Raw genomic sequence first — 16,467 nt, 5'->3', positions numbered from 1 at the left:
AATGAGAACTATAGCGGGCGGCTCACTGTACCGTGTAATGTAATACCCGTACACTACAACGCAATCACTTCCACTTGGCTCTCCCAAATTCACTATTTATTTATTTATTTATTATTTATTAAGCTTACATATTAGTTGTAGTTTTACAATGAGTCCCACAAAACTGTTTGTATACAATTTGCCTGTGGGATCGGAGTCTCTTATACTAAACAAAATACTTTTTTAGGTTTTAGGTATTGTTATACATAATTGGTAATATCACAACAAATAATAAAATTATAATCTGAGGTGAACTTGTATCAAGGTAAGTTAAGCAAAAAATATTTTTTTAATTTAGTTTTAAATTTAGATAACATAGGCTCTTGTCGTATATCCTGAGGTAAACTATTAAGTAGGTACGGTATTCTTTTTTTTAGAGTTCTATCACCATAATAATTATTAACTTTAGGTACCTCAAATTTACCCTCAGATATAGACCTTGTGCCGTGTTTATGGGTAATGGGATGAAGGTAATTATTACAGGTTTTATAATTGTGAATGGCTAATAGATATTTAAATTTAACAGTGACTGGCAGAATTTTACATATTTTATACAGTTTTTTATAATTATCTTTACATTCTAATTTGGTTTTTGTATTAACTAGTAGCTTTAAAAATCGAGTCTGCAATGTTTCTAGTTTATCTAAGTAGGTTTTAAACGTTAGCCCATAACAATCAAGAGCATAATCTAAGATTGAATCGACTAAAGCAAAGTATAAACATTTTAACGTGCTAATAGGAACTTTATAACTTAAATGATAAAATTTACCTAATAATATCCTTAATTTATCGCTAATATATTCTATATGTTGAGACCATGAGAAATTATTATCAATCTTTACACCAAGGTAGGTTACACAATCTACTCTTTCTATTGGTTTACATTGACAATTAACCAAATTATTGTGGAGGCAGGAATAACTATGTGTTACTAAAGGTGGAGGTGATTCATTCAGTTTTAAGTGAGGCGAGTGTAATATTAAAAGTTTAGTTTTGTCAGCGTTCAAGACGATGCCATTATCATGGGACCATCTTACGACAGCATCGATATCGTTTTGGATAGAGTAACAAGTGTCTGTGAGATTAAAGCCAGCACGTAATGTGCACAAGTCATCAGCAAACATATAAGCTGAACTATAATTTAGGGCCCCGCATAAGCTATTGACGTGCATGAGATAGCAGAGTGGGCCGCACCCGGAGCCCTGCGGCACTCCGCTGCGCACGCGCTGCTCGGCGCTCAGCGTGTCGGCCACCTTCACGCGGTACGAGCGCGCCGTCAGGTACTCGCGGAACCACTGGTTCAGGGGGCGCCCCACTCCACACTCCTCCATTGCATTTAATAGAGTGTCGGTATCGAGGGTATCAAAAGCATTTTTGAAATCATAAAATATTGCAACAATGTGTTTTTTATTTTCTAAGTGCGTGTTTATTTCGTCTGTAAATTTGGATAATAATGTGTTAGTACTCTTACCTTGCTGAAATCCGTGTTGGTTATCAATTATAATACTATTTTTACTAAGAAATGCTGATATTTGTTTGACAATACACTTTTCTATAATTTTATCGATGCTTGAAAGTATTGCTATTGGCCTATAGTTGGAAGTATTTTTACGATCTCCTTTTTTATGGATTGGACGGACAATTGTTTCTTTAAGCTTATTTGGAAATTTATGGCAAGTGACAGATAAGTTAATTAATTTAGCTAGGATGGGGCTGACCTCGTCCACCACGAGCTTCAGGTCGGCCATGCGCACCAGGTCGCTGCCGGGCGCCTTGCCCGCGGCCATGTCGCTGATGACGCGCTTCACCGCCCTGTTACTCACTGGCTGCCATCGCATACTCACATTAGCTTTATTTACATAGTTATCCCTACTTATCCATTTAACATCACATGCGTGTTTTATTTGTTCAATGTCATTTGAAAAGTTCTTAGCAAATTTATCACATATATCTTTTAAATCATCTTTACTATCCATATTATTAATTATCTGCTTATCTAATGACTGTTTCTTATTTCCTAAGAGTTTAGATATTACTTCCCATACTTTCTTAAGATTATTATTACAGTTCAATATACTTTGCCTATCATACTCATTTTTACATTTATTAATTACTTTCGTACATTTGTTTCTATATTTAGTATATGTAAGCCTTTTTACCATATTCTTCGGATCGTTACTCCATATTATAAATAACTTATCCCTTTCTATAATCATATTTTTTAGGTTAGTATTTATCCAATTTTTATTGTTTCTATTACTTTCGTTTTCTTTGATAGTAATGGTTTTAGTACAGTCTTTATATATATTTGCAAATATATCGATAAAAGAAGTGTATAACTCTATAGGACATTCAATATTTAATAAGTTAGAAAAGTTAGTATTTTGCAGTCTTTCTTTCACCATACGATTATCAATAATTCGGCGGGTAGTAGTGGCGGGGGGCGCGGGCGGGGCGGCGACGCGCGGGGGGCGGGTTGCGCCGCGAGCGGCCGCGGCCGGGGTCATCGCCCGGCCGCGGCCGCCCGCGCTCGCGCTTGCCGGAGTTTGTTTCCATTGTAGGACAGCTGAGATAAAGTAGTGATCGGAAATTTTATGTTTTATAACTGCAGAATTAATTAAAGCGCTTGGTATTCGAACATACATATGATCTAAACAGGATTCAACCAATTTACCAGCGACAATTTCTCTCCGTGTGACATCATTAATACACTTAGTAAATCCGTATTCAGCTAATAGTTGTTCATAATATAATACATCTTTGTCTTGCTTATTACTACTACTATTACTACTACTATTACTATTTCACTATAGACATGTGTCTCATTTGAAACAATCCTAATCCTAACTAATATTATAAATGCGAAAGTAACTGTGTCTGTCTGTTTGTCTGTTAATCTTTCACGCCAAAACTACTGAACGAATTTGAATGAAACTTGGTACAGATACGGTCTAGACCCTGGGAAAGAACATAGGCTACTTTTTATCCCGGAATTCTCACGGGAAAACTTTTTAAGGCGAAGCGAAGCGCGCGGGAACAGCTAGTCGCTTATAAATTAAGATTTTTGCCTTCAATGGCCATATCTACATAATAAAATAAATGGAAGTAGGTACATACCATTATGTTCATTCAAATGTGAACAATTGGGTAAAAATCTGAGTAATCTGAGTATAATGTACTTATAATCTAAGATTGTGGTTTTTATTTCCACCGCGTTTATGTTGATGTCATCTTGAATGCGGCGGTGGACAAGTTTTAGTGAATGTCCTGTTACTTAGCAAAGGCTAAAGGATTAGTATAACTTCGGTTAGTCTCTGTTGCGAGTATGATTTTACAATTTCATTAGAATTGAGATGCTGTGTTTGCAAACTAGTTATTTCGCTGCAAATGCGAAACTAGTTTATACTTAACTCTGTAACTGAATCGTTCCGTTAATATGAATTGAATATAAGGCGAGAACTAGTTGATAATCGAGTTTAAGTTTTATTACAGAAGCTCAGCATACGTCGCGTCATCGTAGCACTCTACACTCAGAATAATAACTTTCACATGCTTAATGCTTATTCTGAATCCCTAAAACCCTACTCTGCGCTTCTCCGCATTCAAGTTTCCAAGTTTCCATGGAAACGATTTGACATTGACGTAACAACCAAAACACAATTTCCATTTCCTAATCGTTTCGTTTACAACTAGTTTACCAACGAAATATAAAGCTACTAAGTTGCGGAGTCTCCTTCACCATTTAAACTATCTTCCCTCACCATCATCCTTCACAATGGACAAGCCTCTGTCAGCAGATGACATCTCTGCGATGGAGAGTCAGCTGCGGCAGTGTGTGGAGGAGGACCGCCGGCATTGGAGGGTCAATGCGGTCAAGTGCGACGCCATACACACTGCCAAGACCTATGAGGAGTTTGCGTGAGTACTTTAATGTACCTAATAAGCTTTAAGGCTGCGGTGCGGTGCGGATGCCAGCCGCGGAGCCGTTTTCTATTGTTCTTCTGTAGGCATAACCTCGTACCAAACAAAAAGTATATTTGGCCTGAGTGTCCGTTATCCGCTATGGGTGGACGACTCATAGTTGATTCCTATACCTACTTGAAATCTAAGCACTTCTTACAAATAATGTAATTTGGTTAAATTGCCTGACTGGTGCAGTTATGCCTATGCCCAGTGGGTGTAGTTATACTTTTTAGCTTTTATCAGCTTTGTCTTTAATCCCATAATAACAAAAATCAAAATTTGCCTATTTATGTACTTAGGCATAGAAGGGGTCTCCCCCTTAGTTTAGAACCGGTTACCGTCCAAAGATTTTATACAAATCAGTAGTCCAAACTCAGGTTTAAACAAGAACTATCTTTAGTCTTCATTTTATAATAAGGTGGAGAGGCTACATGCTAAGTGGTGTTCTTCTTGCAGGGACCGCGTGTCGGGCGCTCACCTGCAGCCGCTGGAGAAGGCCGACTTCAAGAACAAGCCGAGCCCCTGGAACCAGTACGCTAGCGACAGACAAAATCATTAATTTATTTAAATATAAATCTTTTCATATTTTTGAATAGGTACTTAGTTTACTAGGAAAAAAGTCGGAGCGCCTTTGCGCTATCACGACTCTATCTGTCTCGTCCGTATAAATATTTACGTATTTATAAATGTGTTAACCAAAAGCTTTGTTAAATCTCCCTTGGTCACATTCTTGTATCAATGCCTGGATAAATGAAGTACTTACTTAAACAGTGAAATTGTTTTTCCTAATTTAATATCCAAAGCCAAACATAGATGTTAGATACACAAAATCAGCAACTTCCAGCTTCTTGAAGATTAAAAGTTTCAAGATAAGTATAGCCTACCTTTCCTCACATTACCTCAAGGATACTTAAGGGCTGTTCCGAACCATCACATGAAATTGAAACGGGGAACAAACAGTCACCCGACGCATGTAGCCAGAGCAGAAAGTATGTAGGGTCTGAGGGGTCACTTTAGCTTAGGAAAAGCGAAATTTCTAAGCACTGTTGCGATAAACACTACTCCATCCATCTCGTTGTATGAACGTTGATTTATATAAAAAAAAATACAGAGCTAGAAAAGGGGCTTTAATTTCTAATATTTTAGTGTAAATGAAAACTCATTCAGAATGCTAACAAAAAACTAGAGCAAGATCAAGAACAAGGACATAAAAATAACGATTGAAACCGCTCAAGATCTATATTTTTATCGTTATGTAGTTCTGTGTCCATTTTTAAGATATAAATGCTCTTATATTCACTCTAGTTTTTTGTTCGTTTGGTGTAATAAACATAGATAGATAGATAATTCTTTATTGCACACAAACACAGAAATTACAATAGAATATGCACAACATAGATGGTACAAATGGCGGCATTATTACTATGAGTAATTTCTTCCAGACTACCTCGGAGGAGAGAAATTATACAAAAGAATATATAAATAAAATACATATTGCATGATTGGTCTCATTCCTTCGTTTTATTCAAGGTAGAATGACCCTTCTGCGCCGCCGCCTCTCCTACTTAAATAACTGCGACAAGTGTATGTAAAACACGAGCTAAAAAGTTCCGTAGTCACTTTAAAACTTATGTCGTAGTGAAATCGTGAACGGTATGAAGATTAGATGCATAGGGAGTGTGGAATGCCGGTTTTAGGTTGCAGTTTTATATTGGCTTTAATGAATCCTTTGTGGACTATTACTATACTAGTACTTAAATACAAAACAAAATAACAAAAATGACAAAACATAAACTTATAAATAAAATAGTACAAAGAGGCGGCTTAATGCAATGCTTATAGCAGACACTTTATGGGACTTAGCATAAATCATATTTCTAAGAACGTACTAAACAGTCATTGCCTAAAATATAAATATTTTTTCTAAGTATAGTGTAGACATAAACCAGTGTTCAGATTTACACGAACTTGGAGTTGTAGTTTAAAGGGTCGTGATATAATTAAAAAAAGTCTACATTTAGAGCTCTTTATAAGCAGGTCATTCAATTCAAATTCTACACAACATGTAAATAACATACGGAACGCTAAACTCAACTAACATGTTCTACTGAAATACTTCAATTTTACAAAACACCGCATGAAAATCTTAGTGCACCCAACGCAACCACCGCTGAGCACCCCGAGACGAATGGCATTAAATCTTTCAGAACATTGTACTAAAATGTGTTGGTTATTATGAGACGTAAATTTACTGTGTGCTCAAGGATGTGCAGCAAAATAAAGATGGCGCCTGGGGAAATTACCGCCGAAATCGCGCCCGCCTATAGACGTTCCAGCCTCCGCCTATAGACGCTCCGGCCTTTGTGCCCAGAATCAATTCCCGTTACTTATCTGCATATTTTATAATGTGAAACGAAGTGACGTTTCAGTATTGGGAGTGCTTCGGTAAAGTTTTAGGAATGCAACAATAAGTAGAAGTGTTAAGTACCTACTAATGTGCGTTGTTTATAGAGCAATTTTAACCATAGATCAACGCTGACAAGGATAACGTTTTTACTAACGAGTAATTAATCAAAGGTAAATTCATCGTGAGCAACGGGGCCTACTTTAACTGAATTCTATTTTAGTTCAGATGTCAGCTTCCATTCTGTTGTAAAAGTTACCACTCAAATTTTAAATGCGAATATTTTAATATAAGACGAAAAGAATTCAAATATTCGTGAGCGTTAACGCTAAATACATAAGTTGTTTAAGTACCCAATTTATGAAACGAGGAGTTTGATGATTTGCATTAGACCTTCCTGCCACTGTGTGTTCGTAATCTCGGTAAGACTTAAAACAATACACAAGAGGGAAACAAAGGGAATTAAAGCTCAAAGTTTATAAAAGAGAGTGTTGTACCGCACAACGCATGTGGGGGGAGCAGCATCGGCCTTCTAGCTCGCGAACAGCCAGCATTAGGGTTGCCACAAATATATTACATTATCGCATCGAATAACGTAAGTAGGTATCTTTTAAAGGTTTTTATAAACATGAATCTGTTCCGTTAATACTTCTAAACAACTACTCAACAACATTTATATAAATGGTGATAAAATAAATACATTTTAGTGTATATAAAACTATAATAGTAGTTGACTTGTCCTCAAATAGGCACAGAAAGCCCCAATGTGATTTCGCCCATGATTGGTACGAGGCGCACGTGCTAAGCCCGCGTTGAAAACAATGTGAAAAATCGATGTTTAAATCTGGCAACACTAGTCGAGTGCGGTAAGTCCGCAGGCGTTAGGAACGTTTTGTTGGGAGCCGCACTCTAACTTTTAGGAGCCAACTGGCGCGAGCGTGAACCGCAATAGGATTAGCGAGAGACTTAGGTTCCGCGAGCCGCCGCCGCCGCGCCGCCGCCGCCGCCGCGCCGCGCCGGCTCACGACGCGTAATTCGATTACATTGTAAATAATAAAAACACAATACGAAGCGCTGAAACAAGCCTTTTAGAACCCCGAGCGTGTGTTGTTCGGTAAAAAATTAATGGAGCCAAATGAAAGCCGAAAGTCGACGGGTTATGTCCGGTGCTCCACTGAAAAACTACTAAGCTGGTTTGAGCCAAAATTTCCATAAAATATGCATACTAACATAAAAACCCTCAAAATGAGAGCTGCTAAAATTAGAACCCCTTTAGTGTGTGCACTTAGCAGACAGGAAAGGTTATTTCGGGAACTTTCTAAATGTAGCCCTTAAATTTAATAATCCATCCAAAACGTTCGTTGAAAATTTGACATTCAAATGAATTTACCGGTGGAATTGAATATTTCATCGATTCCATTAAAGGAAAAATAAAATTCGGGGCTGTATAGTTCATTGTGCTTTTGGGTGTCCAATTTTGGCTGAAGCTAGGATGTGCCTTTGAAATCGGGCAGAGAATAGCGCAGCTAGCCGATTTGTTCCCGCGCTGACTGCAGCCAATCAAACCATTTTCAATTTTAGACCACTGACGAATTGAACGTAAAACAAGAGTCGTAAAGGTTTGTTCTCCGCCGCCGCTGCCGCCGCCGCTGCCCGCTGCTGGCGCTGATAGCCGCACAAAGTGATATCAGACATCCATTCTGTTTTTGTCATTCTTTTTGCAACAGTAACAGTTACACTGGATCGGGTGTTTCGTGACGTATTTAATAACAAACTGGTATTGAACCCTGAATTATCAGTTGTGAGTATTGTGATCCGATTCATAAAGAATATGTTTATGCAAATATTTTTTGTTTGCACATAATTAAGCATTTTTTGAGTGCTTTGAGTGGCTAGGCTGCCTTTTCATCGGAGCGGAGCGGGCTAGCGGAGCGGTGTGCGAGAAAAAAAACTCCTAAAAATCCGTTCAATTGAAATTTGTATGCTGTGGTGGACATGCAGCCTCATAGTGGCAAAATATAAAACAAATGTATTTGTAGGTTCTACCTTTTTTGGCATAAGATTTTTTTGCCTAATCTCGTATTGCATAGTAACGTTTGGTCAAAGTCTCGTTACGCCGAAAATCGTATGACATAAATCTCGTTTAGTAAAAAGTTATTTCGCATAACATTGTTTAGCCTAATAATGGTATGGCCAAATCTTGAATAGCCTAATAATGCTATGGCATAGGTTTATACAAAGTAATAATATTCGTTTGGCTTTAACTTTGACGGAGCGTCTCCCTACATAGCGCAAACTGGTGCCTTGTATTGTTTCGGCTGTTTGGAAAACGCTCCGCTCCGCTTCGGTGCGCTCCGCTTTGGTTTTGATGAACATGTGCACCTAACACGCTCCTCCTCGCTTTGCTCGTCGTCGCACCTATTTTTAGGTTTCGATCTCATGGGGTTTGTAATAATTATATTGGTCGTTAACTTTCGATTTTTTGATCATACAATATTGTGATTTTCGGTATGTAGGAGAAAAATACCACAATTTGTACATTTACTACATACTTCATATATTATTTATTAAGATAACACTAGGAGAAACAAGATTATACATAGGTATAGACGAACATAAATTTGAGCAAACGAACCTTAGGTGTTTAAAGATTGTGCCTAAAGAGTTTTAGACGAAACGAGCCTTATGCCACATAAGTCTTGGCAAAGTGATGGTTCGGCCAAAAAAGTTTAGACCATACGAGTTATGCAAAATGAGTTTTGGTCAATAAAGATTATGCCAGATGAGCGGAACCCGTATTTGTAGCTTAGTTACTTTCTTATAATTAAAGTTATCTACAGGTATTAGGTACGTGCTTAAGTAATAAATACATATGATTGAATATTATAATTATACAACTTTACTCACATATATTATTAATAAAAATTAGTTACCTTGAGCTTTCCTATTAGATTTATTAAAAGAACAAATACCTGGTCCAGAAAGTTTATTTTTACGAGTGTTGTAACGACTTTTGGTAAAGATTTCTGATAAAAGTCTCGACTTCAGGCCTTATCTTACTGGGCTTCGGATCTCTTTGACTTAAAACAAGATTTAGTACCTGCCTAATTTGTCCAATACTATCAATGCGACAAATCTAGCAAACTTTCGTTTTGGAACCGAAAGATGTAGTAACTGCAAAAAGGGTAAGGCAGCGTTCCCACTACGCCGGACCGGCAGATCTGCCGCGCCGGTAAATCTGCCGGAAGAGCTAGTGGCTGTACAATTTATATGAAGCTATTCACATTATCCCGGGTCCGGCATTTTTGCCGAGCCCGGCATTTCTACCGAACGTTTTGTCACTATGAATTGCCGGTAGAACGACCGGGCCCGGAGTAATGTGAACGAGTTTGTGCCGGTATCTGTCCCCCGCTCGCCCCGCTCGTGCTCCCCTCGCCCCGCCCGTGTTCCACTCACGTCATTCCACGCGCAGGTCAAAATTCAACTGAGGACTGTCTGAATTTCTTCCGGGATCCGATGTAATGTGAACACTCTGTCCGGTGTCCGGTTTTCGGCAGATCTGCCGGTCCGGCGTAGTGGGAACGCTGCCTAAAGTAAGGTTTCCGAAAGGAGGTGATCCTGGGGGTCATTTTGTTTAACTTTTGTTCTACGATTTTTTCTATATAGCACTTTTGCAACATCCTATATACCGACTTTACAGCTGTTAAAAGAGTGAGGCAGCACAGAATATAATGGATTTCTGAGACGTTATAAAGCATTATGTTATTCCAGTTGTATCATCATCAGACAGTAGGTAACCGTATCTAAACGATGCTGCGGGCGCCAGACGAATGTTGAAGGTTTTTCAAGTTAAATTAACTTACGAATCGAAATCCCCACAATTCGCCAAGGATGTTCTTTGCAAAGTAAAATACGTAGCGAATAAAAATCAGCTCCGGTTTCCAAAGGATGTTTAACATTGTCTTACATCTTATGCAACTATGTGCAATGTGAATACATATATGCAGACACAATAGGCATAGTGAATTTCCTTTGTCCCTGTTGAGACAAGCGTTGTGTGTATCTGTCCCAAATTTCTATTGGTCATTTAATCCCTTGAATGTGTGAATGTAGATGTAGTACAACCCGGCACTTAAGAGACTATGCCTTATTTGTCTGTGCCTGTGTTAAATTCATTATTGAAATTATTGAATACATTATGACATTATTGAATACATGTAATTATTGAATTATATTCTAATGTCAGAGCATATTTAAATATCAGACATTCCCAAAAAGTATTTGCGAAATCACAAGCTTTATCTAAAACTCTATTTATGTTTATGTTACTGTAACGTTTTATTGTTTGTATTTATAGGCTTATAGGGAATATATATTTACAAAACGGATTCATGAAATACGAAACAATAGCTTAAAAAGTTTTAATAAATAATGGTAGGTTACTAATTCATAAAATGAAACACAATCCGGTAGTAGTAATACTTCATGAGTCATGAAATGTTTTTTTGACGTAAAATGTCATGTTTTGTGGAGGATTCCAGGAAACTTAATATGAGTTGCTCCTTTGAGCTGGTTATTTACAATTTAGTTTTATTCGTATTGTGTTACATTACCTACAATGGGTTGTATTCTGATTAAACAGGTAACGGATAGATAAATACTTTTTGTAATAGAATTCTCTTTTTCTCTATTTCCTGTTAGAAACAGCGTATACTCATGGATAAAAAAATATAGCGTTTTATCCTAACACAAATCTACCTTCACTCAGGCAATAAGTACAACTTTATTACAAGTTGACATTGTATAACAGACGGCCTTCTCGATAAAATCTCATCCAGGCAACGTTTGGACAATCGGTGTGGTTCGGTCTCATTGGATTATCTTGTTGAATGGCGTCCATTGGGACTCGAGCTTTCCAGCGCATCCGGTGTGACTTGGTTAAACAACTACACACCAAGCAACCAACGCCAGCGGCCGTTACTTGGCATTTTCATGAACATACGTCAACGATTCATTTAGATATTTGGCAGAACTGGTTTATTCTTCTACTGAACTCCATCAGTTAAGCACTCTCGGGTGCTCTCGGTCAGTGCTTTTCAAATATTGATATAAATAATTACTTAACAAGATTTAACAAATTACGAAACTTTAGACCAAGTTCACCAGATTATCTGTACGAAGTTGGAGTGGGTGGGCTATTTATATCCGTGTAGGTCAGATAAGGTATGTCGAGTTGCCAGATTGTGGCTTGTTTATAACAACAAAGACGGAGTAATTAAACACTTAGAGATGAGACCCCCCCCCCCCCCTTCCCTGGTCCGGATAATGCGCTATCCGGATAACTAGACGGCAAAGTTCCGCGTAGGCGCGGCGCTCACCCATTAGTTGCTGTTAACTAGCTCCACTACACTGAAAGTATCGCTACTTACACCGCTGAAACTTTTGACAAGTTGAGATACAACGGAAAATTTAGTAACGGAAGGCACTCATTATTAAGCAGTTAATTATTTAGAGGGATGCGGTTTCGCAAACTTCCACAAAACACTGCGGAATTCGGACGGCGGTGAGCATTTCAACCGCAAATTAGAGTTGATGTTTATAAAGACGCGTCGATACTGATTTGTATTCAGTGCCTGCAGGTAGCAGAGCGAGGCATATTCGGAGGTGAAATGAAGAAGTTTGTTGTTTGTATTATTTTCGTAGTTGGGTCGTTGTGCGCCGGCCGCCGCCCGCGGACGAGATTATTATCGTCGAAAGCAACCTCGCCTTCGCCCGAACGTGATTCCATTTGCGAGGAGAAATATGCCTTTTATCCTATGGTCGGGCAATGCGACGCGTATTTCGAGTGTATAAATTGGAAGGCGGAGGTGAAGTTTTGTCCGGACGGGCTGGTGTTCCTGCCGGGCACGGCGTATGCGGAGTACCCGTGTCGGTACCCGGCGGACGTGTCGTGCGAGGGGCGGCCGCAGCTGCAGGCCCCGCGGCCCACGCGCGAGTGTCCGCGGCAGTACGGGTTCTTCAGCAGCGGGGACCCCGCCAGCTGTGCGGAGTACAGGAACTGCGTGGACGGCGTCGCCTACCACCTGCGCTGCCCAGAGCCGCTCGCCTACAACCCCGCCTCCTACCAGTGCGACTGGCCAGACCTCGTCAAGGAGTGCGACGCGGAAGCTTACCTCGGGGTCACTTGTCCTCGACTAGAGACTGATGCTCCTGTCAGCTACGCACACCCAAAAGACTGCCGCAAGTACTACACGTGTGTCAGAGGAAGGCCACGGCTGCAGCAGTGCGACCTCGACCAAGCCTTCGACGACAACACAAGCCGATGTGTGAACAAAGAAGATACGGTTTGCGTTCTTGTGTAAATGTGTGGACGGTATTTAGCTGTAATTGGGTAATTAGCGAGTTTGCCTTGTCGTCTTCATCGCTAAATGTCTGTTAATCAATGTGGTTAGCAATTATAAAGTTTGACTATCGGTAGCTAGATAGTATTACTATTATCAAATACACATAAGCATATATGTATTGTATGTCTGAATTGTAAGCGCTGATATAATCTCACGTCGCTAATTGAATTCGCATTAGCAGCGCAACGCGTAGGTACTAATTACATACCTGCCTTGTAATAACCGGTGGAGTTGGCGACCTCTCAGCTGTTCTTGTTCACGAGTTGCTCCTTGACGGGAGACGTGAGTGCGGGTTATTTCTAAAGAAAACAGCCATTACAGCGCAGCTCGCCCTACCTGATTCATACCTCGTAATTAAACCAAAATAAAACTAAGCAGATAGAAACTTTCATTGATATCATCGTTCTTTTGGATTTGTTTCAGTTGGAATACTTGTTTACCAGAATAAGGCCGCGGGCCCCGTGAATAAAAGTTTAATAATGGCCGGAGTCCGATGGCTAAACTTTGCACTGTAACAACGTTCTTACCAACTTCGCTCGGAAAAATAAAACCAAAAACTGATGTGAAGCCCCGGCTGTATTCGGACTTTCCAATATCAATAACAGTTTTAACACATTTTTATAATGCCTTTTCGAAGTGTTTTGGTTATAAGTAGAAGCCGGGTAGATTAGGAAGCCGTACTAAGATTTAGGCCGCCGCTGTGGGGCCTTAAACGGTCTGTTTTCGGTCCTCTGGGTACAACTACGGGATAAATTCAACAACCGACATTTTCATGAAACTACTACTCACATAAATTAAGTTGCCATGAGCAATTCGGTTGCTCAAAAAACCTCATTGTCTCAGGGCAAATCTTTAATATTAGCTCCGTGTTTCGGGAAGGGTAAATTAAATTTGGCCAAGTCTGATCGCACGGAGTAATTACACAAATCCGTGTGGGCATTGCGGATGCGGCGCACGCCGCGCGACGTGGATCGCCCCAATCGCCCAGCAAATAGGATCACTTAAATTCCAACCCCGTACTCCTGCAGCAGGCCAGACCAGTTAGTCGGTACATATGTGCCTCTCACCTAGTAATTACACAAAAGAAACTGAATCAAAGAAAACGTTAAGACAATTCCTTTGCTCCCCATTACACCCGCGATAAAGAGAGTTAGTTTAAACTTCTGACCAAGGCAGTTATTAAGTTGGTGGTAGTTCAGACAATAGATAACGGTTTTATCGGACTCCCTGCCCTGGAATTTAGCTGGCGGCTGCAGCTGAGGAAATAATTATGGAAAAGGCTATTTACTTCGTTTAATTTAATTAAGGCGAGCTAATTAGCTACTTTGTTACTTATGACGCGCCTGTCAGATGTTGCATATAATATTCGGGGATTATATGTAATTAGCTTTTTTGACTAGATAGAAAAAAAAATATAAAATACCCTGCTGAAGCTGAAAGTCTAAAATGTAAGTTTCATCCTTTTCTCTCTTAGGTAGGTACATAGTAGAAAGGCGCGAACATTCAGATAGTAGGGATCCAGGAACAAACTTCCTCCATTGGCTTTAACTAGTGTTAAAGTAAAAGTCTAGATACCGGTTGAAGTTTTTTGCGTTTTTTCACCATTATTACTTTCTTTTGTGGTATGAAATAAGCGTGTGGAGATTTCGTACATTTAAAATTACATAAGACTAGCTTTTCGTTCAAGCTTCCTAGAAGCTTAAAAGGTTTACCCGTGGAAATCCTTGTTTCCATCCCTTTATGCCATACTGCATCCATATTTTACACCTATTGGTTCCCCTAGTATTTATATAACTTGTGTAAAGTATTTTGTATACGTAACTAACAAAATACTCGATACTTACGTGTTTCACGTGTTTAAATTCGTGAGGTTTGTACACATAGGTACGGTGGCCTGCGCCTAAAAGTATACAGGCGGAGTTTTTAAAATAGCGATCTCAAGCTCACATGCTGCTCAAGCACATCCACATAAACAACACTGCTACACACATCACACACAACACGTCCCCGGATTTATAACAGACTTAGCTGGTCCCTTCATCATCAGGGATCGCTATTTTAAAAACTCCGCCTGTATACTTTTAGGCGCAGGCCACCGTACATAGCTTTCTTCTTTATTATAGTAATAGATAATAGCTATGTAACGACATTATTTTTTCAAATTGGGTGGGTACAAAATAAAATCATTGTAGTATAATTGACTAAAACGCATTTTTTTGAGATACTGATATAAATTTAGGTTACAGTTAAATATCATAACAAAAAAACAAAAATTCTAAAACACTGTATACACGCACAAATGCCAAAATGTAATCAGCTAATTTACTAAGTCATTATGTTAATTTTAGCACCTGATAAAACAACGTTAATGATCGTTATTATAATGCCCAATACCTGACCACAAATATTTTTCGTTAACAAATTTTCGTTCCAACAATTTGCTAATAAATATACAGACCTACCTACTACCTACTATAATTTTTGCTTGATTTTTTAAAATCAGTTTAGTAGTTGTTATTTGATTACAAACATACATTATTTGAAGTCTTTACTCTTTATAATATTAGTATGTAATTATGGTTTTCCATAGAAATTTGTTGGTCACATTGTTGGTGCTTTGCGTTTTAATAGATATTTTTTTTGCTTTTTCGTAGTAGCAGTACCTAAAAAAAACGTTTACTTATTCCAAATTCCTGTAGAACAAAAGTTGTTTAGAATGACACCCTGAGTTCCTTTAGGCCTGGGTCTCCTATTTTATGCTATATGCGGCGTCTGACTTTGGCGTAAACGCTTCGATCAACGTCCTACGGCCTACCTACGGCGTCTACGCGCCAACGTCGGCGTGTGAGGGAGACCGCATCAGTACATTTCTATAGTGAGCATTGTGACGCGGCCTACGGCGTGACGCTGGACGCGACCTACGGCGTAAATAGGAGACCCAGGCCTTAGACTTATTATACCCTTTTGCAATAACCTGTAGGTATAGTTTCTGCCTCCAAAGGTATTGTATACTATATATATGGCTTTATACCATTTAAGTTCAAAATTTAATTTGTTTGCGCGCATCTAGGCACTAGTATAAACTAGGTTTATTGTCCCTGCTTGAATTAAAAAAGTTTCCGTCCAGCTATCTTGTTACCTCTACACACATAATTGTCAATTAAATGTTGAAACTTTCAAGTTTTCGGACATGATTCAAAAGGCTATCCGATTTAAAATCGAAAAGTTTTTCAATCTTAAATGTTTAACGGTACGATTTCTATGCAGTAGTTGCAACTGGCCAATCCCGATGCCCTCGAATAGCTCAGAAAGTTTTTCAGCAACAGTAAGAATTCCCTTTATACCATATCATAAATATCCTAACTAATATTATAAATGCGAAAGTAACTGTGTCTGTCTGTCTGTCTGTCTGTCTGTCTGTCTGTCTGTCTGTTACTCTTTCACGCCAAAACTACTGAACGGATTTGAATGAAATTTGGTATACACACGGCCTAGACCCTGGGAAAGAACATAGGCTACTTTTTATCCCGGAATTCCCACGGGAAAACTTTCTAAGGCGAAGCGAAGCTCGCGGGAACAGCTAGTAACTAATAATAATATCTTGCAATGTACATAAAAATTATAAAGATTTTATTCTTTTGTTCTCGAACTTTTAAT

At 39.0% G+C, this 16,467-nt stretch overlaps 2 protein-coding genes across 2 annotated transcripts; both read left to right on the top strand.

Moving 5' to 3' along the window:
* The first annotated feature begins 3,660 nt into the window (after positions 1-3,660).
* LOC119692212 (coiled-coil domain-containing protein 103) lies at positions 3,661-4,767 on the top strand. The gene is made up of 2 exons (XM_038111793.2): positions 3,661-3,957; positions 4,459-4,767. Exons 1-2 carry the CDS (start codon positions 3,815-3,817, stop codon positions 4,559-4,561), a joined length of 246 nt encoding a protein of 81 aa, XP_037967721.2. The 5' UTR covers positions 3,661-3,814; the 3' UTR covers positions 4,562-4,767.
* Positions 4,768-12,078: 7,311 nt separating this feature from the next.
* Positions 12,079-12,818, top strand: LOC119692282 (protein obstructor-E). Its single transcript, XM_038112291.2, has one exon. The coding sequence runs from the start codon at positions 12,223-12,225 to the stop codon at positions 12,766-12,768; it is 546 nt and encodes a 181-aa protein (XP_037968219.2). The 5' UTR covers positions 12,079-12,222; the 3' UTR covers positions 12,769-12,818.
* Positions 12,819-16,467: the final 3,649 nt, after the last annotated feature.

This window comes from Plutella xylostella, chromosome 13 (genome assembly GCF_932276165.1).
Source record: "Plutella xylostella chromosome 13, ilPluXylo3.1, whole genome shotgun sequence".
NCBI classification, from domain to species: Eukaryota; Metazoa; Arthropoda; class Insecta; order Lepidoptera; family Plutellidae; genus Plutella; species Plutella xylostella.
The sequence above is the reverse complement of the archived record's forward strand: the minus strand, read 5'-3'. Positions and strand labels throughout refer to the sequence as shown.

Excerpts from the sequence above, each read along its gene's own strand:
- LOC119692212 (XM_038111793.2), top strand. The coding sequence starts at position 3,815 with ATGGACAAGCCTCTGTCAGCAGATGACATCTCTGCGATGGAGAGTCAG. Across the intron at positions 3,958-4,458 it reads AAGACCTATGAGGAGTTTGC|GGACCGCGTGTCGGGCGCTC; the intron begins GTGAGTACTTTA and ends TTCTTCTTGCAG.
- LOC119692282 (XM_038112291.2), top strand. The coding sequence starts at position 12,223 with ATGGTCGGGCAATGCGACGCGTATTTCGAGTGTATAAATTGGAAGGCG.